Here is a 25674-nt window from a genome sequence, read left to right on the forward strand (position 1 = left end):
TGTAGGCATTGTAATTTGGGGTATATTTGGCACCATTTGAGCAACTTTCTGAGTCAAAAAGTTAAGCTGTATTCCAATATATTCCTCTCCTCTGATTATATTGACATCAATTAAAAACTGGATTACTTTAATGAACCCACCAAATTTGGTGTCTGGCACAATTAGTTCCCAACCTACAAAGGTGTTGACTGGTTCAGTTGTTGCCAAACCTGGCCAATCAGCCATTCAAGAAAGCAACACCAAGACTTTAAATCACACACAAAATTTGATGTGTGTGTCGATCTGGAATCAGTCCACACTGTATCTGATGATCATCTCCCCTGTGGTTCATGGCCTCTGATGAACTGTGCTTCTCTCTTAGATCAATAACCTACCCGATGCTTGACGATAGGGGGAGGGATAGTTTGACAATTACATGCAGCTCAATCTGCTGGCCTTTTACACAAGCACACACATACACCACAGTCACTGTGGAAACCATTCAGACCAGTGTGAATGTTCTCCAAATTACTTGAAGGGTCTGTGTCTATCGGAGTACAACAGAGAGAGAAATAGAGTGGGAGGCAGTGGCTCTGTGTTATTTGTGTGGTAGCATTGTGGCTCACTGTGGGGGTGTGATACTGCAGGTTACTGGCAGATTCACTCTACTGCACAGAGAATCAGTGAAGACCAGGAGATACTGATGGAGAGATGGAGCACCTTCACTTACTTTATCATACCGAACCCTCACACAAGGAATGAATCCCAAAAGCTGACTGAACTCTGAAATTCCCAGTTGATTGATTGAGATTTGATCATCTGAATCACATGAGCACACAAACACATAACCTCAAATTTAGACAAAATGTCATGGTTATTTGGTTAACTCCTCCTGTGTGCATGCATGGTTATGTAGCTACATTGCAGCCCACACGGTTTCAGCTGAGGGCAGATGGAAAATAACCCTAATTAAACATCACAGCTGTAGTGTGAGAGTGAGACAGGCAGGGAGAGAGATTGAGACTGGCAGTGTGTAAGAAGACAGGATAAATAAGACATCATAATTGCCAAGCTCAGTCACATCTAAAGAGTCAGGTTTGATGCTTACATGAGTGTCAGTATTAGTGGTTGTATTGCCTGTAATTTTGCGCTGTACAAAAGAGTTGTCCTTTATTCATCATCATTAATAACAAATCCATTTACAGAAGTAAAAACATACTCTTCCTGCTTTATGTATGACTTGATTAAAACCCTACAACACCATCTCCTGTGAATCCTCTTCCCATTTGCATACATCTGGAATGAATTGTCCTTATACACACTGCACATTTAAAGGGACAGACATGTCAGTAAGTAGGTGGGAGTTTGTGGGGATAAATAGATTTTCCTGCATGATTGATGGCATTTTTTAAATCTCTCCTTACCTCTTCTATTTTTAATTGTACATTCCCTCACTGTCCTTTCAATACTTTTTCAAACTGTAAAAAGTCAATGCTCTCCAGTATACCCCTCCCCCTTAATTTTAATGGGCATGATGCCTGTGCACACACAAGCACACAGTCCCTGAGGCCTGCTGAAAACTGGCATCAGAAACAGAAATCATTCTGTTTTCTCACTGATTACTCTCATTAAAGAGGTTTTTACGGTTTTGACTTACGCCTCAAGTTTGATGATAGATTTGTAAGCAGTACATTGCATGTATGTCTTTTTTTCTCAATGAAATGCACGTGCAAATGGTAGTTCAAATGTTTCCTAGCAACAAGATCTACCTAACTGTTGGAGCAACAATGCTGAGGAGACTTCCAGGAACACAGTACCCAGCAGATTTACCGAAAAATATTTTCCTTGATATCACTGCTTTAGAGTCGCAATCTCCTACCGTATTTTTTTTTCCAACCTACAGGATTCACAGAGTGTCTGTTATTTTGATCTCAAGAAGCATTATTATATAAACCCACTTGGGAGTTAAAATTGCATGTTTTTCAAAGATACATTTCAATGCTAGAATATCTGTAACTTTAAAAAAGCACCCCAAAGGCATCTCAATCCTTTAATGGTCAGCCATGAAAAAACATGGCATCTTGAGATTTTATATTTCTATAAATTATTGAATATATGTCCTGGAACAAGAAAACATTGAGATTTTTTTGTGAAATGGTGATAGTGTAAAACAAAGATGCATTTCTTAACTTTACAGTGCTCATTTGATTGAATACCAAAACCTGTTTCTGCATTTGCCTCCAGTCAGTTATGAATATGTTGAAGAACATCGCCTTTACTCTACGGCAAAAGTGTGACAGACAATTGGGTTCACACTCAACAGGTGAATACATCCAATTTGTGGCTGCAGCCAGCAAATTTCACGACCTGGTGAAGAAAGTCATTATTCTCAATAACTGTGAGACAAAGGGAGAAATAAATGAACCTACTGAAAAGACCTGACTTATTTTTGCTTTGTTTTGTGTGAAATTGAAAGAAGCCATGGTGTGGGAATACTCCTACCAACCTCCTCCATTTGCACATCTGAATCCCTGGTGGACGATCACCTGACCTGGGAGGATGCACTTGGAGCCCTTGACACTGCAGGGCTTTTTCAAACTGTGGAGAGCAGGGAGGCTGAGCTGCTGCAGCAACCAATTTAGTCTGTTGCTGCAATGCCATTTACTCTTTTTCATGAGCGTCAGTTTGAGCAGGAAGATCTATGATCTATGATTTTCATTATTATGACTTGAAAAGGTGTAATGAACAAGATATATTCAATAGAAATCTCTCTGGAAGCCACAGGCTATCTGAAAAAGACAACAGAGCAGCTTCCAGAAACTGTGCTCTCTTTGGTGTGCATGTCTGTTGAGCCTAATTATCTGTCACATTACCACAGCATCAGTGACTGCACCAATTTGTTCCCCATAATGATGTCAGTTGGCTATGAGCACATTTTGAGAACTTCTGGAGACAGTAGACGAGGTTCAGTGTGAGAGTTTGTGCACTCACAGCAAGGTTCAGTAGATTGACCCCCCCCGCTCTTTTTAAATCCCTCACCTGTTTCTCCAGCGCTTCCTTCCCAGTGGTGGACATCTTGGGCGCCGGCGCGCGCTCGCAGGTGCATCCTTCCAACAGGTAAATCCCGGCAGGTCGCGCGCTCTGCTCATTCTCAAAGTAGAACAGTATATTCTGATAGAGGGCGAAGAACTTCTCGTGCCATCGGCTGTTCTCCGCCGTCTTCTTGCTCAGGTAGCCGCGCCTGGTGCCCTCTTTACGCGCGACCGCCGACAGAAACAGCGCGTGCCCTTCGTTGTAGCGGACGCTCTTCTGCATTTTGTCGGTTTAGACGAGAGAGGAAAGTGGGACAACCACTGATACCGCGTCTTTCACTGCGATCCCATGTTCGCCGGGGGATGCGTGTAAACTTTCCCACCGAGAGAAAAAAAGTGCTTCCGCAGAAGAACTCATAGTAAAGATGTCCGAGTGCCAAAAGCACTTACAATAAATCCATGCTGCTCACCAACAACTCTAACTTCTATTAGTAAACACCAACTAACAAGCAAGAGAACGCGAGCGGTGTGTCACTCACAGAGAGGGAGGAGAACCCTCAAGTGGACAGAGAGTGACAGAATCACAGACCCGTTAAGCTGTAATCGGCTTTGACTGGTTAACTCTCTGTCTCTCTCTCTCCACACAAGCGCGCGCTCTCGCTCTCTCTCTCTCTCTCTCTCCCTCTATGTGCGTTGATCTTGGAGTTGACGGAATTAAAGGCGGAGCGTGAGTTGGTTGTGTATGCATTTGAGAGTGAAAGTGAGTGAGAGTTAGTTCAAGTGTATTTCTGTCTGTATTATTAATGGTGTAGGATCAGAGAGCCACACAAATGAATACATTGATAGATTAAAATAAAAAGATAAATGAATGCAATAGTTATCCTTGACTAAACTCGGACAAAGACAACAATTTAATGCGTGTGATATCAAATCGGATTTCCATAATTCTTTCTGTCCTGAAAAAAGTGCAGCAGTTCTTTCTAAGACAAAAAAAGTGTAGAACGTTTTTTTTTTAGCAAACACACTGATTTCACATAGTCTGGTAGGTACAACTGTGATCATTTGATAGTAAATTGATGCTAATATTCAAGTTACAGTACAGAAAATAGTGAGGACCGGAAACCTTTTGACACACATCTTTTTAACACACCTACACATGCACACACACTAGCAAAACCAGAGCACACTACTCCATCAGCACTGAGTTCTCTCTGCTTCTTTGAGTATAAATGCATATCAGGGATGTTAGGAGTTTGACTGCAGCCACTTCATGAGGGACGATCTGTCGGAGATGCTCCAAATATCTGACAGTATTTTCTTATTCTTCCTGGAGATACAAAGAAACAAAAAACAACATTGTTAATCAAGCTATTGTATGACTTCGCATAGTCCCATATGTGTGGATCCTAAATACATTGTCCTCTCACACACAGCTGTGTGTGAGGACAAAACAAATCTCTGTTCTTAACCTCTGACCAACAGCTGAGCTCCTCTGTGTACGATTATTGTGTACTCAGCATGGCTTCACTGCAACCAAGTACAAACATTTCATATAGGGAGGATTACACTGACAGAGAGGTATGACTCTGTGTGTGTTTGTGTGCTGACAGATATTTCATATGGTGAGGATTACTAAGGGGGAGCCTTAGCAGCACTCAACTCTCTGTTAAATAGCGAGAAGATGTCGTGTACAAATTTACAGAGACAGAAGACTCTTCGGAGAAAGTCTCTGCCTGGCGGTGTGTGGTTCATCCTAATAGAAAAAACATTTCCACATCAGCATTAAAAAACTGAAAATGTTCCCCCCTGTACCCTCCTTATCAGGGTTTACTTTTACAATATCAGCAAATGTTTTTGTTAATAACCAGATTAGGGACATTCATTTAAAATCAGATCTTTGATGAAAAAATGTTACATGACTGAAAACATCTGAGATGTCATTCCTGTCATAAATCTGCTTTGAGGTGTCTCTCTCCTATGTGACACCCCTTGACATAGTCAAGAGACAAAGCCAGAGCTTCTCTGCTATCTGTTCCCAGTCTAATTTTCCAGAAATATTGGTACGTTTTCTGGTTCAGACATGTTAGTACAAGTATGAAATCAAGTTCATTTTTAGTCTTAAAGCCTAAATAAACATTTGATTTAATGTTGGTGGAGCTGCTTCAATTTTGATTTTTTCACAACAAATATTAGACTCACAGCTCTCAGCTCAACTTGGAATCTATGAGAGGATACTTTTGGCTTTAAAGGCTCATCCAGTAATTTCATTTTAGATTAAAAAGAGTAGTCAAAATCAGAGCTGCAGATGCTGAGATGTGCTGACTTAATCCTTAATGGGGCCGTGTGCAGTTTTCTTGTAAACAAACAAAAGTTAAGTTTACCTTCACCATTACTCACTAAAATTCATTTTTATCTACAAATTTGTTGAATCCATTTTCTTCCTCATAAAATATTTGCAAAATTATAGATTTATTAAGTGTTTTAAATCCTGCTTTGTTTACTCGCTTAAAGTATATCTTCTCTCCCTCAGTTGGTGTTTTGCTGTGTTTTTTGGTGCATTACAGCCACCTGCAGATCTGTGGAATAGTGTGAATCAAATGGTAAAACTGTCATCCACGTGCACGTGTGCGGTCTCTCGCACATGCAAGACACAAACAACAGGTACTCACTCATATAAAACTGCTCCAACTGCGTTATCAGAGTTCAAAAACTCCACAGGAAACCTTTAATATAGGTAAAAGTCCACTGGATCCTTCACTTCCCTTAATGCAAACCAAAGCCAAATCATGCCAAGATAAACCTGATGAAATCATCCAGGTTATTTTCCCCAGACTTAAAAAATACTCGTCCAATGCTAAGACAATATGCAACAAACCCTAACCGTAGTAAACTGATCTTGATGTGTAAATTAATTTCTACACTCATTTCCTTTAAGAACTAGCCAGGATATCCATGTGTGTGTTGGCTGTACCTCCTGGAGTTGACCATGTTCTCGAGCTCTCTGGACTTCAGTGCAGCAGTGTGTAGTATAGGATCGGGGATGTCAGCCAATCGGGCAACATTCAGGCCGTAGCTCCGCCCTGCAGCTCCTTCAGTTAACTGGTAGAGGAAGGTGATGAACTCTGGCTGAACCTCTCCATCTGTTAGCATGCACATGTGCACAGGTTATGATTTCCAAATTGTTAGGATTGTTCTAAATTTAGCTTCAAGGCAACTGTCAACAATCTTTTCCACCAAAAAATGTTTGATGTGCATACAAAAATGCACACACACATACCCTCAGTGTCAGTAGTGATATCAGGTTCATTGAGTAGGAAAGCCATGTGGTAGTTGGACACATGTTCAGGATACACCTGCTCCAACTCACACAGAGAAGGGTAATGGGTCACAAACAGGGTGAAGGACTTCACCTAAGAAGAGGAAGGAGAGCATGAAGTTTTAACATTCAAGATGTCTGGTGTGCAGGGTCTCTGGTATCAAATCATCCTTTTACACTTAGATAGAAAATTTTAAGAACCAGGAAAACAATCATTATCAAGTTCAGCCAGGTGTAAATGCAATCTGTACATAGTGTTCATTAAAAAAAAATCCAGCAGAGGGGTAGAAAACGTGCTGCAGGCATGTCGTCACTGCACTCTCTGTCCTGTACTGGCCTGCCAAAGAAGCTAGTCACTTCTTTTGTCATGAAAGACGACTCTTTGGTTGGTAAAAGTAAGAAAAGTAAGCACAGGCTGTACAGTAATGTCACTTGTGCTGATCCTACACCTGCCATGTTTGGTTTCACTGACAATAGAGCTGCCACCTCCCCACCTACTTACCAGCTTTGCATAGTGCTTATGAAAAATAAGATCAGATCAGTGTGCACAGAATGCAGACAGAAAAAAAAAAGTTTTAAGATATTACTGTTGGATTTGTCATTATCTGTTTAACATATCCACATGCAGGTCACATTTTATTACCCACTGTAAGAGAGGTCATGTTGATATAATGATCACATATGAAAATTAATGAGCCAAAGTCCAATAAAGCACAATAATAAAACAGAAACATTCTCATAAACAAGGTGGGGCCATAAATGCAAAATAAACAAGACAGAGTTTACATCTATGCTGTACTTGAGCATCAGCAGGTGAGTGTGTTATCAATTCTGCATGTATTTGGTCAAAAACCAAAGTATTGGACAAACTAAAGATGTGAACTAACCAAAGTTATGACCATTCAGAGATATCTGTACAAAATTTCATGGCAATCCATCCAATATGAGTTGAGATATTTCAGTCTGGACCAAAGTGGTAAAATGACCAACCAACAGGCTAAGATTGTCACCCATAGAGCTACACCGCAAGCATGGCTGAAAAAAGATGAGAACATATGAAAATCTAATATAAACGGCAAGTATAAGAAATGTTGCATTATGTAACACAGTCAACATGCAGCAGTCATAGCTGAAAAACAAAGAGCATCTACTGTGCATTTAACTGCCTCTGTACCCTGCAGTGTGCTGAACCAATATATGAGGAAATGCTCTGTGAATATTACCACCAGTATAAACAATATTGTGTCACTTTTCCCCCGCCATCATCAGTCTTTTTGCTATACTTTTTCTTTCTCTTGGGGATTAATGCAGTCAATGTAAACACAACACTTGGCTTTATAGGCTCTAGAGAGAGATTCGACTTCACCTCATCTGCTATTCTTTAAATCTCTGTCAGGCCCGGGAGCCACCCAAAGGCTACATGATTGAACTCTGGCATTAGGGTTAAGACATGAAAATCACAAAGAAAATGGGTGCACTCCCTCACTCAGCTTCTCACTAAAATACATGCACAAACTTTTTTTTCTCTCAGTGCTGCACTCACATGGCAGCTGCTTCACGAAAAACAAATGCATTTCCTTTTCCTGCTTACTTTAACAACTCAATCACATGTTAATGGAGTGAGGGGGATGCATTAACGCAAAATACTGAGAAAATATTTTCTCCCATATACTATAAAACAGTCTTGACAATTATTACAATAACAATGCTGTATTAAATATCTAAAAAAAACACTGGTATTAATAATCAATAAGTCTGATGATGACACTAATGATAACAAATTGTGTATGAGCTCTCATGGTGGAGCAGGCTTGTGTTTTATATCATCCCTGCAGAAATGCGGCTGCAGGATTCAGCTGGCTCCAGGATCGGCCTGCTAACCGCTTGGTCTTAGAAAGGTCACGTCACTAGAAATACCTCCCTTTGAAAGAGACGTGCAAGGCAACTCCTACATACTTCCAACAAAGACACACAGACCTGCAACCACTGAAACACAAGTATAAAAGCACACACAATCTCTCTTACACACACACACACACACACACACACACACACACACACACACACACACACACACACACACACACACACACACACACACACACACACACACACACACACACACACACACACACACACACACACACACACACACACACACACACACACACACACACACACACACACACACACTTCTTCAATCACTGCTGTCCATCTACAATGCATAGGTAAAAATAAATGGAGCGTGGCAGAAGGAGGGTGCAGCCTGGATAATGGTCTGATTAGGTGCTAATGGCTGCTCATTAGCAGACCACCCCAGGGTGCACTGACAGCCTGGTTCTGCAGAGCTGGACGACATGATGAAATTAGTATTGAAATGACTTTCTGAATTCATTGATTAGTTGATAAGCAGAAAACTAATCAAGGGCAATTCATATATTTGATTATTCATTAAAAGTTATTATCAAGGAAAAATCCACTAACACTGAGCTAGTTTCAGCCTCCATATCCAATCTTATACATCCATAGTCATGCAATTGTTGACAGATTAAGCAGTTTAAAGACATTCTTTGACATTCTGGCATTCTCACTGTATTTGACCTTTTATAGAGCAAAGTATTTAAATAATCATTAAACCAGTTGGGGGTTTTGGGCACTTTGGGGAAAAAGAACATGCTTAAAACACAGTATCACCTTGTGGAGTTGTTACAGCGAACATTAGCAAACAGTAACTTATTTACACGTCCAGCAGACATGGAGTAACATTAGCATTTAGAGTTGTGCTTCAGGCCGCCTGATTAAAACAAATTTTAGTATTCTTTCTCCTATTAGCTGTATCTTAGCTATGACCTCTTTGTGGTCCTCACCTACTCTTGAAAAAAAATTCACTCTTTAGGTGCTAAATGCCCCATTAAGTTACTTTTGGTGCTGATCAGGTTGTGTACAGATGGTTTACAAGAGCTCTTGCTGGAAAACAATGCTGTAGAAAGCAAAGTTGAGGACTGTAAAACCAAAACAATAAGCTGAAACATGCTAATATGCTCCGTAGACCTGTTGGGAACTGCAGAGTTAGGTAACAAATCTCTGCAGGTTTGTCATGATGACATTTCATCCACTTCAAAATACTGATTAGTGCAGCTTTAAATTAGCTGGTCAGGAAAACAAAAGCTAGTTGCAGCCTTACAGTGAATAGTTGTTAATCACAATTACAGGATTAATTGAATCAATTAAATAATTTCTGTTGAAAAGTAACCCTATGATTCAGGTTTAATGCATGATTTACCAATGCTCAGTACAAAATAATGTAACTGACAGACCAGAGAGAAATGAGGGAGATAATGAGAAGTCTGAAGAACAGGACTTACTGAAAAAACTACTGCACATATGTAAACTGAAGTCTGGTGAACTACATGTTTATAAACATAAACAGAGTGGAATGCTAAGAGCGGTCAACCACTGAGGAGAAGACGGGCTATGTGAAAGGCTTACGTGACTGTTTCAAATAAAACAGCATTCCCACAGATAACACTGTCTCTTATGTCCACCTCTTACTTTCCTATAATAAGTCCATGAAAGGTTTTGCGCCCTGAATGGTTTAGTGTACACCAACAGTTGCATAATGATATGTTGTCAAAGAGTCAGTGGGATGTGAGCATGTGCGTGCACGTGCAAGTTTGCCTCCAATCGGTAATGTGATCCTGAGGAAAAGGCTAGAGGTGTCAACACCACTACTGCTGTCTCGTTACTCCTCTCTATCCAATTAGACACAAATCCAATTCTAACTTGGGTTAACACCCTTCACTCTTTCCTTGTGTTCTCACCTTTCAACTAACAAAGCTCTCACTGAGGTGCTGTGTGTATGTGCGTGTGTGAGACAGAGACAGGGAGAGATTTGGTGAAAATGAAGCACGCATCTGTGTGTGTGTCACTGACCTCAACTTAGGATGCGAGTCTGTCCTGAGTGACAACCTTTTCCTCATGTTTCATTCAGTATTCTGTTTAAAAAGGAAATCCTTGTACTTCCATTTTAGTGACCGCAATCCAGGGTTCAACATTAAAGGATAATGCTAAAGATATTCTATATTTTTTTCTTAATGACAATAAATATCATGTTACAAGTACTGTGTGTATCCAAGCTTGATATGTACTGTGTACTTAAGTTCTTTGAGAAATTGTAGACAATACAGTACGAGGTGATGAAGTTACGATATGTAACAAAAGCAGCTAGTGATGTCTGCCTTACACCAAACTTCTCTTCAAAGACTTTTGGAGCCATTTTTAAACAAACTAAGAAACATGTCACCCAGTGAAATGGTGTAGCTTATTGATATGTTCTTGATAGTTTACGGCATATATATATATATATATATATATATATATATATATATATCAGGCTTTGGATATAGACATACAATACTTGTAAGGAGGATCAATTGTTGGAAAAAAGCATCTTGTTTTAGTATTTGTGCTTTTTCTGATCACTCGCAGTGGATATGAAAGATATTGTATCTATTAACTTGAAATTTCAAAGTTCATACACCCTACAGTTTCCCACCCTACAGTGTCTTTTTTTGTTAAAGTCATTAGTTGGATTTTTGAATGGTAGACCAGTCAGAAAAGTAGAACTGTGACCTACCGGCCTGACGGGGAAAGTAAAAAAACACTAAATATTAAGAGTATTACAATAATAAGTTGCATGGTCAGTTGATGCACAATAGAGTCTTTCATTTAAATTGGTTTAAATCCTATCTGTCAGATAGATTTCAGTTTGTAAATGTTAATGATAAATCCTCCATGCAAACAAAAGTTAAACACGGTGTTCCTCAGGGTTCAGTGCTTGGACCAATACTATTCTCCTTATATATGCTTCCTTTAGGAAACATTATTCGGAAACACTCAATAAATTTTCATTGTTATGCAGATGACACTCAATTATATCTATCAATAAAGCCTAATGAAATCAACCAGTTAACTAAACTACAAACATGCATTAAGGACATAAAGGCCTGGATGACCTGTAACTTCCTGCTGTTAAACTCGGAAAAAACTGAAGTTATTGTGCTTGGCCCTAAACACCTCAGAAACACATTATCCAATAATATAACTACTCTGGATGGCATTACTTTGGCCTCCAGTACTACTGTAAGGAACCTAGGAGTTATATTTGACCAGGATCTGTCCTTTCATTCCCACAACAAATTTCAAGGTCTGCCTATTTTCATCTGCGTAACATTTCAAAAATCAGACATATTCTGTCTCAAAATGATGCTGAAAAACTAATCCATGCATTTGTTACTTCAAGGCTGGATTATTGTAATTCATTATTATCAGGCTGTCCTAATAAATCTCTAAAGAATCTCCAACTGGTCCAGAATGCAGCTGCACGCGTTCTGACAAAAACTAGAAAGAGAGATCACATTACTCCTATTTTAGCTTCACTGCATTGGCTTCCCGTAAAATCAAGAATAGAATTTAAAATCCTTCTCCTCACTTTTAAAGCTCTTAATGGTCAGGCTCCATCATACCTTAAAGAGCTTATAGTACCTTATGTACCTACCAGAACACTGCGCTCCCAGAACGCAGGCCTACTTGTGGTACCTAGTATCTCTAAAAGTAGAATGGGAGGCAGAGCCTTCAGTTATCAGGCTCCTCTCCTGTGGAACCATCTCCCAGATTCGGTCCGGAGGGCAGACACCCTCTCTACTTTTAAGAGTAGGCTTAAAACTTTCCTTTTTGATAAAGCTTATAGTTAGCCAGCTCCTAGTTTATGCTGCTATAGGCTTAGACTGCCGGGGGACTCCTATCTCCATGATGCACTGAGCTCCTCTCTCCTCCTCCTCTCTCTCTCTCTATCCATCCATCTATATCCAATAACATTCATGTACTATTAATGCATTCAATAACCTACACTTCTTCCCCGGAGTTGTCTGTGCTTTCTCGTCTCACAGGCAATCTGGGCCTGTAGACGTCCGGATGACAGATTCCAGTCCCGGACCTTCTAGCTTCAATGTTTATGAACTATGTGCTTCTCTCTCTCTCCTATTCTTGCTCTCTCTCCCCCCTACCCCAACCGGTCGAGGCAGATGGCCGCCCACTTTGAGCCTGGTTCTGCCTGAGGTTTCTTCCTGTTAAAAGGGAGTTTTTTCTTGCCATTGTCGCTAAGTGCTTGCTCATGTGGGAATGTTGGGTCTCTTTAAAATTAAAACCTGAGTTCGGTTTAGAACCTGCTCTATGTGTAAAGTGCCTTGAGATAACTTTGTTGTGATTTGGCGCTATACAAATAAAGATTGATTGATTGATTGATTGATTTAAAAGGTGCACGGTACAGATAACTTCACACTTAAGTGGCTGAAAGAGATTAGCTCCATTAATATGTAGCACATGACAAGCCATTGCTCACCAGTCTAGATCGATGGGAGGTCTTGATTAGTGCTGTTGAGACTACAATTTTGCATTTTGATCTTAAATTTGATTTAATTACTTGTCCTGTTTACCAAGAGACGTCATGCCATATTTAATTCACCTAAAATTTATTTGGGCACACATTTATCCATACCATGATGTTCTCATCAGCTGCAAGCCCATTTTGTTATTAAGTCCGAAGACAGAAGTTCATCCAAATCCTGCAGAGTTTAGATTTAACCATCTGATTGCACTTCTTCAGCAACACCTGCCATACAACGCTCAGCAGAGGAGAGTGTGAATTCTCAAGTAACAATAATAATAATAATATAATGAATTAACCATTTATCATGACCTAGATGTGGATAAGCAGCAGAAAAACAATGGATGAATGGATGGGTAACCAAATAAAATATAATAACTAAAAAACAACAAATTAATTTAAGATCGTAGGTGTGGAACAATAAAATTGATAGATAGATTTCCCAGCCATGTTTCGCTAAAATCAAATTAAAAAACATTTTATAAATAACGTTACTGCCTAATAGCAGACTAGAAAAAAATATTTGTGCATGAAATTTAATTTCTTTGAAATACCTTCTAAAGGCCTTTTTTAAGAAAACATAGACATAAAGACTTTTCAATACCCGTAGATACCCTGATAAAAAAAAGACCACTGCAACCAAATTATCTTATAAATAAAGATAGATTACAGAAACAGAAAGCACAAAGAATTAATATCTTCAAAAAGATTCACCAAAATTCTGTTGAATTAACCTCTGTTTTGTTTTTCTTGATCTTTTAGTTCTGAATCTAAATATTGAATGTGATGCAATGAAGCTTCAAACTAAATTCTTAAAATCAAACTTGCAAAAGATAGAAATCTAGAGTGAGGAATGCAGTCACAGTGAGTTGAGAGAAAGACAGGCTAGCATCTTAGCCATGTGCTCTATATGAGTACAGTGCAGGCACAGTAGAGCTCATGTGGTTCTTTTGTAGGAGCTTTTGTACATCGGTGTGAGTACATCAGACCATTAACGCCCACGTGGAGTGTCACATTCTACTGAAAATTCACTCATTAGAGTGCAGCCGAAAGTGAGCTTTATAGTGAGTTTTAGTTCTGCTGTGCTTCCATGTGAAAAGCTGGGCCTGGTTCTGCCTGCTATTACAGTGCAGTTTTACAATGCTTGTGCAATCACAGGCAAGTCTGAGTCATGGTATAAGTTCAGAGCAATGTGTAGTGATAAGCTTAGTGTGAGGCTAATGGCAGGACCTGTTGTTAGTGAGAATAAAAGACAGTGTCCAAGTATGTCTGAGAGTGAGTAATGGCTAAAGAAGAGGACATTACAAGGTACTTCACACGTTACCTTTCAGAGAGGAATAAAAAATAAGATAAAAACTGACCAAGCCAACATCCTGCTAGTCATGATCTCAGTATAAAACCCTGAAATTCTAGTTTTAGTGATTCTCTCGTCTCTCTCTTCTCTGCTTTTATGGTTCTTTTTCTCTTTCTCCATCAAGGCTGAGTCTTTATTGAGAGGTGTTATGAAACCCATCTACATTCTTAACTACCTCGCAGGTGAGTGTTGGGGGCAGGGAAAGGTGTGTTACCATAACAACCGAGTCACAAGAGGAGTAGTCTGACTTTCGACGTGAGCAGTCATGTCTGGTGAGGAGGAGGAGGAGGATGAAGCAGAGGAGGAGGAAGAGGAGTGAGCATGAAAGGCACTGCAGGTCTGCCTGTACCGAGGAGGCCTTTCGCTGTAAAGCATAACTTCTTTTGTGCTCTTTTGTTTGTCTTTCCTTTAATAGCAAGGCTTTTCTAACAAATCAATGCTGTTACACAACAGGTAGTTGGAGATCTCTCTCCTCCGGCTGCTAGCAGCAGCTCACTGCTGCATTAGCTGCTAGCATAACATTTGCATTTTACGTTTTCCAGCAAAATTACATAAGCCTAAGATTCTGTCCAAAAATGAATGTGGAACTGGTAAAGCATAAAAACTGGGTGGACTTTTTCAAAGATAAATGTTTACGTATCTATATTTGAACGGAGGTAACTCAATTTGGAGGTTTTTGACTAAAGTCTTTGAAAACCAGCTCTCACAGATTGGATACAGCTTGTAAGCTTTGATTACCAAAAAGGCAGCAGTCAACACGGGCCTAGAGAGTATGTAGTAATGATAAACTTCCAGAAACCCATCAATTGTATCTGTCACTATGAACTAAAGTGGAAGCTACACCCCAGGGTGCATCCTTTTAAATCACCAGGAGGCCAAAATCAGTGGTTTGTGTAGTCCATTGACTGTCTGATAAACAGCTTGTGCTGTGCTTATCCATAAAAGGCACAAAACAAAATTCTTCAAGTGTGAGATTAACTACGTGCAGGTCAGTGTGGACCATCTACATTGATAAATCCTTTGTCCCAAGAGACGACACAGCCTGCAGGGCACTAATACCGCATGTAGACCACCAACTGCTAAGAAAATGGATATTGATAATATTTTATAATTTTTTTAAACTCTCAAATATCAACCCTAAAAGTCACATCGCTGTGGCTCTAATCAACACAACCATGTAGGTAAAAGGAGAAAAACATCTCCAAAACCTTTCTGAAGCTGATAATTAATAAGAAAACCCATGGTTTCTCTTTTCATGCACCTATCACCAACTCCAACTGGCAAATTTCTTGTTTAGCAGGCTAATTAGAAAGAGTTTTATGAGAACTAACAGGAAGCCTCGTGTTTCATTAGTCTGTATTAAACGGTGGAAAATATTCAGAGTATAAACAGTTGAGAAAATAAACAGCTGTGTGTCCTAATTGATGCTACAACCTCAAGCACACAGTCCATGTCGAAATGTAATAAATGAGTCTACTCTTTATTATTGATCCATTTTTTTCAAGACAAACTGGTACATACGAGTACCAATTCATCCACGAGGACTTGACTGTATCATGTTGCACTTGCTGGTATTGATAAGCCCCCTCTTAACACAAACACCTCATCTCTTCTGTCAAAATGGAGATACGCAATATTGTGCAACACCCAAAGGCCTCCTGACTGTGCCAGCTCATATAATCCCAACAGAGCACACACACACACAAACTTACTCTGTCTTTCTCATACAAATACTGATTCCAAGTACTCTGAGCTAAAAATCCTCACATATCCAGCCTATCTTCTCTTCATCTTAGCAAAAATGTGACCTTTCTGCTGTCCATACACATCATTTTAATGACAACTGACAAGAAAAAGCAGGAAACATGTCATTAAGAAAAGGACAATGATGCATATGATCCCTAGTGAGTGTATAGGTGGACACTGGACAGCCTGTCATCAGCCTTGATTATGTGGGTGTTTCACGAGGATTAAATGAGCCCTGCTACAGTGCAACACAGTGTCCCCTTGAATACAATTAGGTATCTAGGGGTCCCTCTCTCTTTCACTCTCATTTTTCATTGAAGCCTGCTGTTCTCGAACAGGATATGAACATTATAGATCAAGCTTCTCCACAATTCAGCTCAGTTTTCAAGAGCTGTTCTGCTGCTGAGCCCTCCCTGGTGCCTCGCCTCTCTCTGCAAAACAAACGATAACAGGGGTCCACAAAGCACACACAAGTGCATACAGTCAAACACTTGCATGCACACAAATAGAAACACACACAAACTGCTATACCAAAGGCCATTAATTTGATGGTTTATTGGACTGGCAACAAGATTCCACAGTGCCTGTGGATTTAGTAAAAAGACAAATGTGTGTGTGCAGTGAACAAAGGGAAAGAAAAGTGTCCACACTAATACTCACTGTTACCATCCCTTTTCATCTCCTCTCTTTAAATATTTAAAATCGTCTTATTCCCACACCATAATACAGAGTGCCCCTCCATGTCACACACAAAAACACACACACACACTTACATCTCTGATGAAGTACTCAAGGGTGGCATAAGCGATGGCGATCCCGTCATGGGTGCTTGTGCCTCGCCCCAGTTCATCCAGGATGACCAATGAGCGCTCGGTTGCACGGAAAATGATGGCTGAGGCCTCCGTCAGCTCTTCCATAAACGTACTACGTCCTTTGTAGATGTTGTCTGACGCCCCCATCCTGATAAATCAGACAAAGGAAAAGGAGAGTCAGAGGTCAAGGGTATTAAAGTGAGAGAGATAGCACAACATTTTTGTCTTTTGAGATGGATACTTTGTCAATTAAAGGGATCGTAGAGTCGTGATTTTTTTTGCTGTGACTTTGCCGACACAGATGGTAAATTACCCATTGAATCTTTAATAGTGTGCCATCCTTCGAACAAAAGTTCCACCTGACAGCACAGACAATAAATGGTTACATACTGTATGTAATCACAGTTTAATGAATGAATGGCTACCTGGAACCGTTCATCATCACTCTGCATGCTGTATTTTTCCTTGCGAATGAGTAGAAGGAAGTTGATCGTGCGGGTGCAAAGCATACTTTACATATGTGAGCACCGTGTAGAGGGTGACATCGCACGACTCGCACCCACAGACGTGATTGATTTGTATAAAGCTCCTGATCTGTGAGCGATAGTTAAATGGTTACCGGTTCCTTGAAATGAAATACATCATCACTCCTCTTTGGTGTCATCATGTTTGCAGTTAGTTTTGCACTGATGCTCCTATTGGTCACCGTCGAAGAACACATCATAGGCGTTATCAAAACGAGGCAAGGGAATGCAAAACAATTTGAGATGTTGCGAAGCGCCACAGATGCTGCGTTTGTTGTCTTTCACCATGTCACTACACGGGGGGGGGAGCAATTGTGGTGCCTGATGTTCATTTACGATGCTCCATGTCTGTTGTGTGAAGGCCATTATTGAATTGATATTGTGAAGACTGAATTATGGAGCAGATTGAAAGTCTGACTCCATTACGAGATAAAACATTTCATTTCATTCATGTTTTTTTGGGGGGTTCTTTTTACAGTAATTGTATTTTTTAGTTTCTTCATTACAAATAATTATATTCATAGTGTGTGCATAAAGGTTGTAAAAAGTTAATTTTTATTATTTTAGATTTCAGAATGTTTTCCATTTCTTTATAAGCTAAACTGTGTAAATAGTCCATTGTAGATTATTTACATCTTTACAACAGATTATCTCCAAATAAAATGAATAATGCAAAGATACCTTTCCTAGAGATGCTATGCATGAGGTCATGAATAGACAGAAACAAGGCCAAAGTCAAAGTTAAATACAGTACCAATCAAAAGTTTCCCCATTCAAGCGTGTCTAAACTTTTAACTGGTTTCTGTCAGTGAATACTTTGCAAGGTGAAGACTCCTGTGTTCATGTTCATCATCTCCCTGCTTGAAGTTGGGATGCGTCCAGTCTTGAAATGATTTGATCTCAAAGAGGAAGACAATGAGACAATTCAGCTATGTTGTTCTTCCAGAAACCACCCACAAAGACACAGAGAATCTGCCATTTTCTAGCAATGAATTCACTCCTACGAGCTCTTCTTCCAGGAGAACTTACAGTATACCAAGAAAAGAAGTGACAGTAAAATGGAAATGGAAGGGTGAGAGGAGAGCGAGAAAGAGAATATACTGTAACAGTCTTCTTCTTTTTTTAAACTACGCAGAAGAAGAGGAAGTTAACCATCAGCCACAGAGCGTGGGTGATGGTGTGGAGGGGTTACAATGTGGTTGATACATGTCACACTCTGAACTCTACACTATGCCTCAATATCAAGTTCTTTTGAAAAAGCCTGGCTTCATTCTTGACATTGTTTCTCTGACTTGAGTAAGTCTGGTTACAAATTTCTCTTTACATAAAACACACTTATTTTCTGATGTCATTTCAGGTTTATCAAGTTAAACATGCAGCTATTTCTGAAATCCCTTCAGGTTGTTTTGACAAATGATTCAAGATTTGTTCTCATTCAGCCTAAAGCACTGCAATCAGAAAAAATAGCAGATTCAATAAACAAAGACACATTTGATTTAAAAGACAAAACGTAAAACACAATTTCAATCATTCCTACACTATGCATCTATCTCCAAAAAACAACTGTAATATTCACCAAACAGAAAGCAGATTCAGACACCCAAGAGATGTTTTATGACTTTGAACCTTTTTCATTTTTGGTCACCAATATTACAAATACATATGATAGATAATTATGATGGATTTTATTTGATGTGTGACCAGTTTTGGGGTCGTTGTTTTTCATGTTTGCACAGAGACGGTTTGGTAGAACAAGAAGTCCAGACTGTATGGCCAAAAGTATCTGCACATCCAAACATGACATACAAATGTGCGTTTTGCATTCATTAATCAGCTGCTATAACAGCCTCAACTTTTAAGAGGAGAGTTTCTATAAGATTTTGGAGCATCTCCCATTCAACCACAAGAGCATTAGTGAGGTTGGTCGCTGATGTTGGACAGCAAGGCCTTGGTTCTTCCGTTTATCCCAAAGGTGTTGGACTGGTTGACGTCACATTTCTGTGCAGGCCAGTCAAGTTCTTTAACCAACCATTTCTCTATGGATTTGGCGTTGTGTAAGAGTGTAAACTAGTAAACTAGTTAACTGTATCTAACCATGCTTAACAGTCCCAGAGCAAAAGTACACATTTTGACAAGGTTGTCCACACACTTATGGTCATATGAGGTTTATGTAATGAATGTATTGCCAAAGAAATTTTAAAGTAAAATTATGGTTGATGTTCTACTGTTGTCTTAGGAGGCTCAATTTAAAGAACCAATGTGTAGGATTTAGGGTGATCTATTGGCAGAAATGGAATATAATATTCATGTTTTCATTAGTGTATAACCTGAAAATAAGAATGGTTGTGATCTTGTTACCATAGAATGAGCCCTTTTATATCTACATAGGGAGCAGGTCCCCTTCCATGAAGCCCGCCATGTTGCACAGCTGGTGTTTCTACATTAGCCCAGAACGAATAAACTCTGGCAAATAAACTGGCTCTAGAGTGGGCCTTTTGCATTTTTCACAAGTTTTGCAGCCACCGTAGTTTCTCCTACGTGCTTGGAAAAGGAAGAAAGAGGGGGAGGTGTATTCAGTTGGTTGTAATCTGCAATGTCACTGCTAGATGCCACAAAATCTTACACGCAGGTCCTTTAAGACCAGTGACGGAAATTCAAAACTCCAGCAGTGATCCACTAACTTGAACAATGGCAATCTCACTGTCAAGTCCATCGACATAGACATTGACAGATGACAGAGACACAATGACATGTTGAATTCCTCACAAGCCTCAAAGCCAGTTTGAGTGCTCCTCTGATGCACTGCTACAGACTGACAGACAGTGCAGTGACTCATTTGATAAAAACTCAACTCCAGATGGATCACAGAAGCCACATCTCTTTGCCAGTCACTGTTTCCCACCTTTATATCTGTCTTTTCCTGTCCCGATTGACCTTCACCATAGTACCTGTCAATGAACCACGAACATGAGCCTCCAGCAAATGAGTTACCATGGTTACATCACATGCTATATAGGAGAGGGGTGTGGCAGACATGCTGCTGCATTTCGTCAGCCAATTTATAGTGTGCTTGAGTGCATGCATGCCTGAGACTCGAGGGAAATTAAGACAATTGGATCTATACTGCATGGTAGCAAGAGTGGACAGAATCAGATGAAAAGTAAGAGTGCTCTTCACACATTCTGCCTGTCCACTGATGAGGGGATGTACACGCGGAAAGACAGCAAACACTCCACCAGCTTGGTGTCCTGCTGGTCTCAGAGAGTCCCTCCTTCCAGCCAAACAAATGGGTTCTGAAAATAGACTTCATTCATCATCACCTCTCCAGAAAACATGTTAAGCCACATTTCAAGTGTTTTTTTGACACTCAGGACTCCCTCAGAGAAATAATGTTACTTTATCATTCTATCATCACATCAGTCACAGTCTGGTTGAATAAGATGGATGCAAATATGTGCTTTCACTCACATTTTCTGGCAGAAAACCAAGACCCAGACCAAAAAGTCAACACTGTCACACAAAAACTGCAGAGTGAACAGTCTATTTTTCAAAGTGTCATACTGATACTCAAAGAGATGTGGATTGAGGTCAGTCTCTCTTTTTTCCAAAACACCAGTACACTTGTACTCTGAATCACTTATCTATGATGTTCGAAGTGCTAGGATGTTATTCACTTTTTTTATGAAGGAAGTTACTCACCACCTATCCACCTGTTGCATTTCATCCTGGCCTGTCGAGGAGACCAACAGAGAAGAAAGCTTTGCCACCAGTGGATTTGTCCCAGTGCAATTATTATATGTTTAAAAGAAATAGTGTAAACAGGAGCTGTTGCTGTTTGATATGAAGGATTGACATAATGCCTTTTAACCCTAATTTAAACCACACTGTAGCTGAGCTGTACATTTTTTGGAATAACCTCACATCACATTACCCACTGGGACAAAAAACATTCCACTTATTGATAACATGGGCCCTAAATTGCCAGGAATGTCCCCAGACAACAGTGTTTAATTGTTTCATGATAGAGTTAAACTTTACATTTTTAAATTTTCCTTTTCTTGTTTGTTCGTTTGAGTTTGCATTTTGTATTAATTGTTTTGTTGTCTTCAAATGTTTCATTTGTGAAATCTGTCCCCTTATTCACTGATTGTTACAGTTGGTTTGTTCTGCCTTTGTTTTGTTGTTCCACTGATGCCGTCTTCTCATTAAGCTAATAGGGATCCAAATGAAAACTAAATTATGAAGTTACACACGACTCATCCTTTCATCTAGCTACAACACTACAGCAAGAAGATAAAAGTAAGCCCATTAATTAACATTTGTCATTAATTTTGGGTTTTCCTCTGATCTGTCCTACCATTTTGAATCATGTATTTCTGTATTAACTCCACAATAGCTGATTTTACACCCTCAAGTCCTGTGGAACACTATGAAGGCCTAAACAGCCATGTAAGCCGCCTACAAGATGGCATAGGTGCTCTGATACTGCAGCGCTATAAAAACTCTGAGGAACAACTGAGTCGATTTAGGATACAGCATTTTTCCACATGCTCAACACAACACCCACCTAGGTGATGATGTTACAAAGAGACCCGCTGGCACCACCACATGCATCACTGTTTGTGAGGTCTTCTGAAATTTCTGGATATTAGCCCCCCCCCCCCCCCCCGAAAAAAAGAAAAAGAAATCTTCCAACATTTTCTGCTTTGCGGGAAGCTTGTGAAAGACTTTTAGTAAAACACGGCATAATCACTGCTAGGAGTCCATGGTCGATTAAATGTCCTTTTCAAAACACAGTTTTACATTCTGCTTCCTTTTGCTGTTTCCATAACAACCGTGAAGGGATGGAAGAATGTGCTCTATAACCTTCAGGACTCAATACCGACAAGAAAACACACACACAGCAGCTGCATAACATGCACATACACGTATGCATCAGTCGGCCGCCAGGAAATACACACACACACACACACACACACACACACACACACACACACACACACACACACACACACACACACACACACACACACACACACACACACACACACACACACACACACACACACACACACACACACACACACACACACACACACACACACACACACACACACACACACACACACACACACACACACACACACACACACACACACACACACACACACACACACACACACACACACACACACACACACACACGGCAGCCTGCTGGCTTACTCTGCTTAAGTCTGCTGTGAACGAACACACACACAAAGAATTATGCATAAACCACTGTATGGCATGTTTGTAAAAATGCTATAGCGCAGTGGAGTGGGCAGGAAAATAAAACCAAGGTTCTATGAGGCGACACGCTGCTTTAAACCAATCTCCTGATTATTCACTTTATCCTCATTGATAATCAATCATCTGGATCACTTCAGACAGGATATCCCATTAAACACCTACGCACCATCTCATTACCCCCAACCCACAAAGTCTGCTTATTCCACCCTAGTAAAACTCACAACCTCTCCCACCCTACCTCCCTTTGGCTCATAAACACACGACATCTTTCACACAGACAAAAAACAAAGAAAATCCCACTGCTGTGTCTATTACGTTTGACACAGCAGCGGGAAATGACTGAGCTTTTATTATTGAGACAAACTCTCCTCGGGCTCTTACATTCGGTGTTAAGAGAGAGGCCGAGCAGTCCAATTAGAAAGAGAAAAGAGGGTCAAGGTAACAGAGGAGGTGAAGACAGAACAGCGGATATTTACTCTGTGGGTGTGTTTTCATTTTCTCTGTGGACACTCATTAGCTCCATGCTGCATTTTTCTAATAGACAGAGGGAATATTAACCTCCAACCCCAATCAAAGACTAAATAACAGAGGGATACCCACAATCGAATACATGCAACACTGCAATGTGTGTGAGATAACAATCATTCCCTAATCTGAACCTGAACTACTATTGACCAAAGGCTGGCTCTAATTTATCCTACATTCTAAATCCTAAGGTTTATTTTTTTTTTTAACCAATTTTACGTCAAAAATACAGTTTTTAGGAAGGAACAGATTTTGTTCTCTTAAAAGGCTTTGATAAATAGTTTAGAGTTAACATCTGTGAGAAGTATAGCTCAGCTCAGGAAATTGTTGCTGCAGTTGCATTACTACTAGTAGTAGAAATAGTAGTAGTAGAGCAAGAAGAACAACAATAAGTAGCAGTTGGAGAAGAAGTTGAAGGAGAAAAAGAAACAAGTAAAAGGAAGAAGTAGGAGTAAAAAGAGTATAGGAAATACAGGTAGGAGTAGGAGTAAAACCAGGCAAAGGAGAGGAAGAAGCAGAAGAAGGGCATTTTGAAACTCTGATTTTCATGTGTGGCATTTTTAATCCCATACATTTTTAATATTCTCATCTTGCCAACTATTATATGTCACTGACCCACTTATGCTTATGTTTGTATTTTTATATTATAATCGTTGCTTTTTTCATGTGTGAAAGTCTTCAGTTTTACCTGTTCAGACTTCCAAAATTATTTTGAAAATGGACAATCACTCTTTGATCGAACTGCTCACAACCCAGCTTCACTTTGTACCAAGTGGTCATATGTAAAGAAAAAAGTTGGGAAACACTGGTTTATAGGATGAAAGGGATATGATCAATATCAACACAAGGGTCATTTTTCAGTCCCTCACTTCTGTCCATCCAACAAAACCACAATCATGGTCATAATAACCTTTAGTTAAACTCTCACAGATGTGATAAGCCAAAAATCAAATTGCTACACTAACATGAAGTCTACAATCCCTGTTTGTCTCAAGGATGCAAGAGCGCACACACGCTCTTGGTGTGCTGACAAGCCTCTGGCTCCCACTGGGTTAATTCATAAGAACATGCTTAAACCCACAAAAAAGACAATTACACACATCTGCAAGCCATTAGGTCTAATCACATAGTGCAGTAGAGGCAGAATAAGTGAGACCATACTGTATGTTGGCCTATGTTCCACACTAATATGTAGTCAGGACTGGAAAATACATGCAGAGCTAACTGCTGCTCTCATCATAATGAGAATAATCATCAGTGGGGATAGAAAATCTTCTCCAACAAAGCCTCACTGCCTGAGGGAGAACCATACTATACCAAACCATGACAGAACAATGGAGCCTGCCTTGTCAAAAACTCTTGTTCATCTTTTTTCACCTCTCACACACCTGCTCCCTTTGTGGTGACGAACACAATGGGATTAAAGAAGATTAATCCGAGTGTCAGGCTTAAAAATAAACTCGACCATCTTACAGATAATACAAGGTGACACAAGATGAATGAGATGGGAAAGTATGATTTTTTTTTTTTTTTGTCCCCAGGTCGTCTCCACATCAGAATCACTGGCGTTCTCATTTTTAATTGCTCTAATAAGAAAGAATGTGCAGAGATGGAAAGCAAGTGTGTTGTGTTCTGTCTGTGTTGTCATGGCCACTGTCCTCGTCTTCCTCTTGACAGAGACAAAGTTTGAAAAAGTCAGCTATCACTTCTTGACCGTGTTTGTGCGTCTCTCCATCAATAAAGACAAAGAAATACTGAAATTTTGATGGTGTTGGCTTGGGCCAATACACATATTGTGTTTGTGTATGTATTCATATACTTGCATATTAAGAGTGAATGTGTTTTCCTTTATGGGTGTCTCATCTTTAATATTTAAAGAGCTTTATAGGCTTTAATTTGCTTGCCACCATCTGTGTCACCAAGATACTTTTTTTCTTTGCTGCAGCATTCAATCATTTTATAATTATATAATTGCTTTTATCTCATGTTTCTGTGAAATCCACACACAAGCTAGTGAATCCATCATAAAGTGTCAGCTCACCCAAATTACAAAGAAGATTTTCTTACTTACCACAAGCAGCTCTCAATATTTTTCATAGGGACAATTTCTTAAGTAGAAGTGGTTCCTATGAAAACAGCTGTGTTGTGTGGGGAAACTTTTTCTGGAAAGAAATTTTGCTGTTTAATATTTAATGCTGTGAAAGTCAGCTCCATTATGTTAGGGCAGAGGCTCATAAAGTATCTCAAAACAATTAAAACCAATTAAAACCAAAAATGATCTGTAAGGCTAAATACCACTAAAGGTTGAGAATATATTTAGTAATTTTGGTGAACTAACCCTTTAACCCGATAAAGTAAAGTCATACTATTTGACATAAATTAATTAACTTGATTTAGGTTTTGCAGATTGTGTCTTTGGCTTTCTTGTATTACGACTCTCATTACTGATGACATTAAAATCAAACCACTTAAAACAAAACAAATTAGTCTCAGTGTGCTTTGAGGAGCAACAGAGGGCACAAATACAATTAAAAACAGGAGAGAATAAACACAGCAGAGATGTTCATATCAGTGTTGGTGATTTTTAGTACTGCGCATGTTTCCAAGTCATTTATCAAAACCTAAAAATGTGGTGAACTTTCGTTTCCATCA

At 39.6% G+C, this 25674-nt stretch overlaps 2 protein-coding genes across 2 annotated transcripts in view; both read right to left on the reverse strand.

Moving 5' to 3' along the window:
- Nucleotides 1–3294, reverse strand: part of LOC133979366 (ras-specific guanine nucleotide-releasing factor 2-like) — a 46445-nt gene extending 43151 nt beyond the window's left edge. Inside the window, 1 exon segment of the mRNA XM_062417878.1 lies at nucleotides 3019–3294. Within this exon segment, the coding sequence (XP_062273862.1) occupies nucleotides 3019–3294 (276 nt within the window).
- Nucleotides 3295–3972: 678 nt separating this feature from the next.
- The window catches only part of msh3 (mutS homolog 3 (E. coli)), a 42561-nt gene continuing 20859 nt past the window's right edge, over nucleotides 3973–25674 (reverse strand). Inside the window, exons 22-25 of the mRNA XM_062417880.1 lie at nucleotides 16646–16832; nucleotides 6289–6421; nucleotides 5983–6145; nucleotides 3973–4338 (exon numbers count right to left, since the gene is read on the reverse strand). Of these exons, the coding sequence (XP_062273864.1) occupies nucleotides 4257–4338; nucleotides 5983–6145; nucleotides 6289–6421; nucleotides 16646–16832 (565 nt within the window). The 3' untranslated portion in view covers nucleotides 3973–4256. The remainder of the gene's footprint in view (nucleotides 4339–5982; nucleotides 6146–6288; nucleotides 6422–16645; nucleotides 16833–25674) is intronic.

This window comes from Scomber scombrus, chromosome 4, assembly GCF_963691925.1.
Source record: "Scomber scombrus chromosome 4, fScoSco1.1, whole genome shotgun sequence".
Classification (NCBI taxonomy): domain Eukaryota; kingdom Metazoa; phylum Chordata; class Actinopteri; order Scombriformes; family Scombridae; genus Scomber; species Scomber scombrus.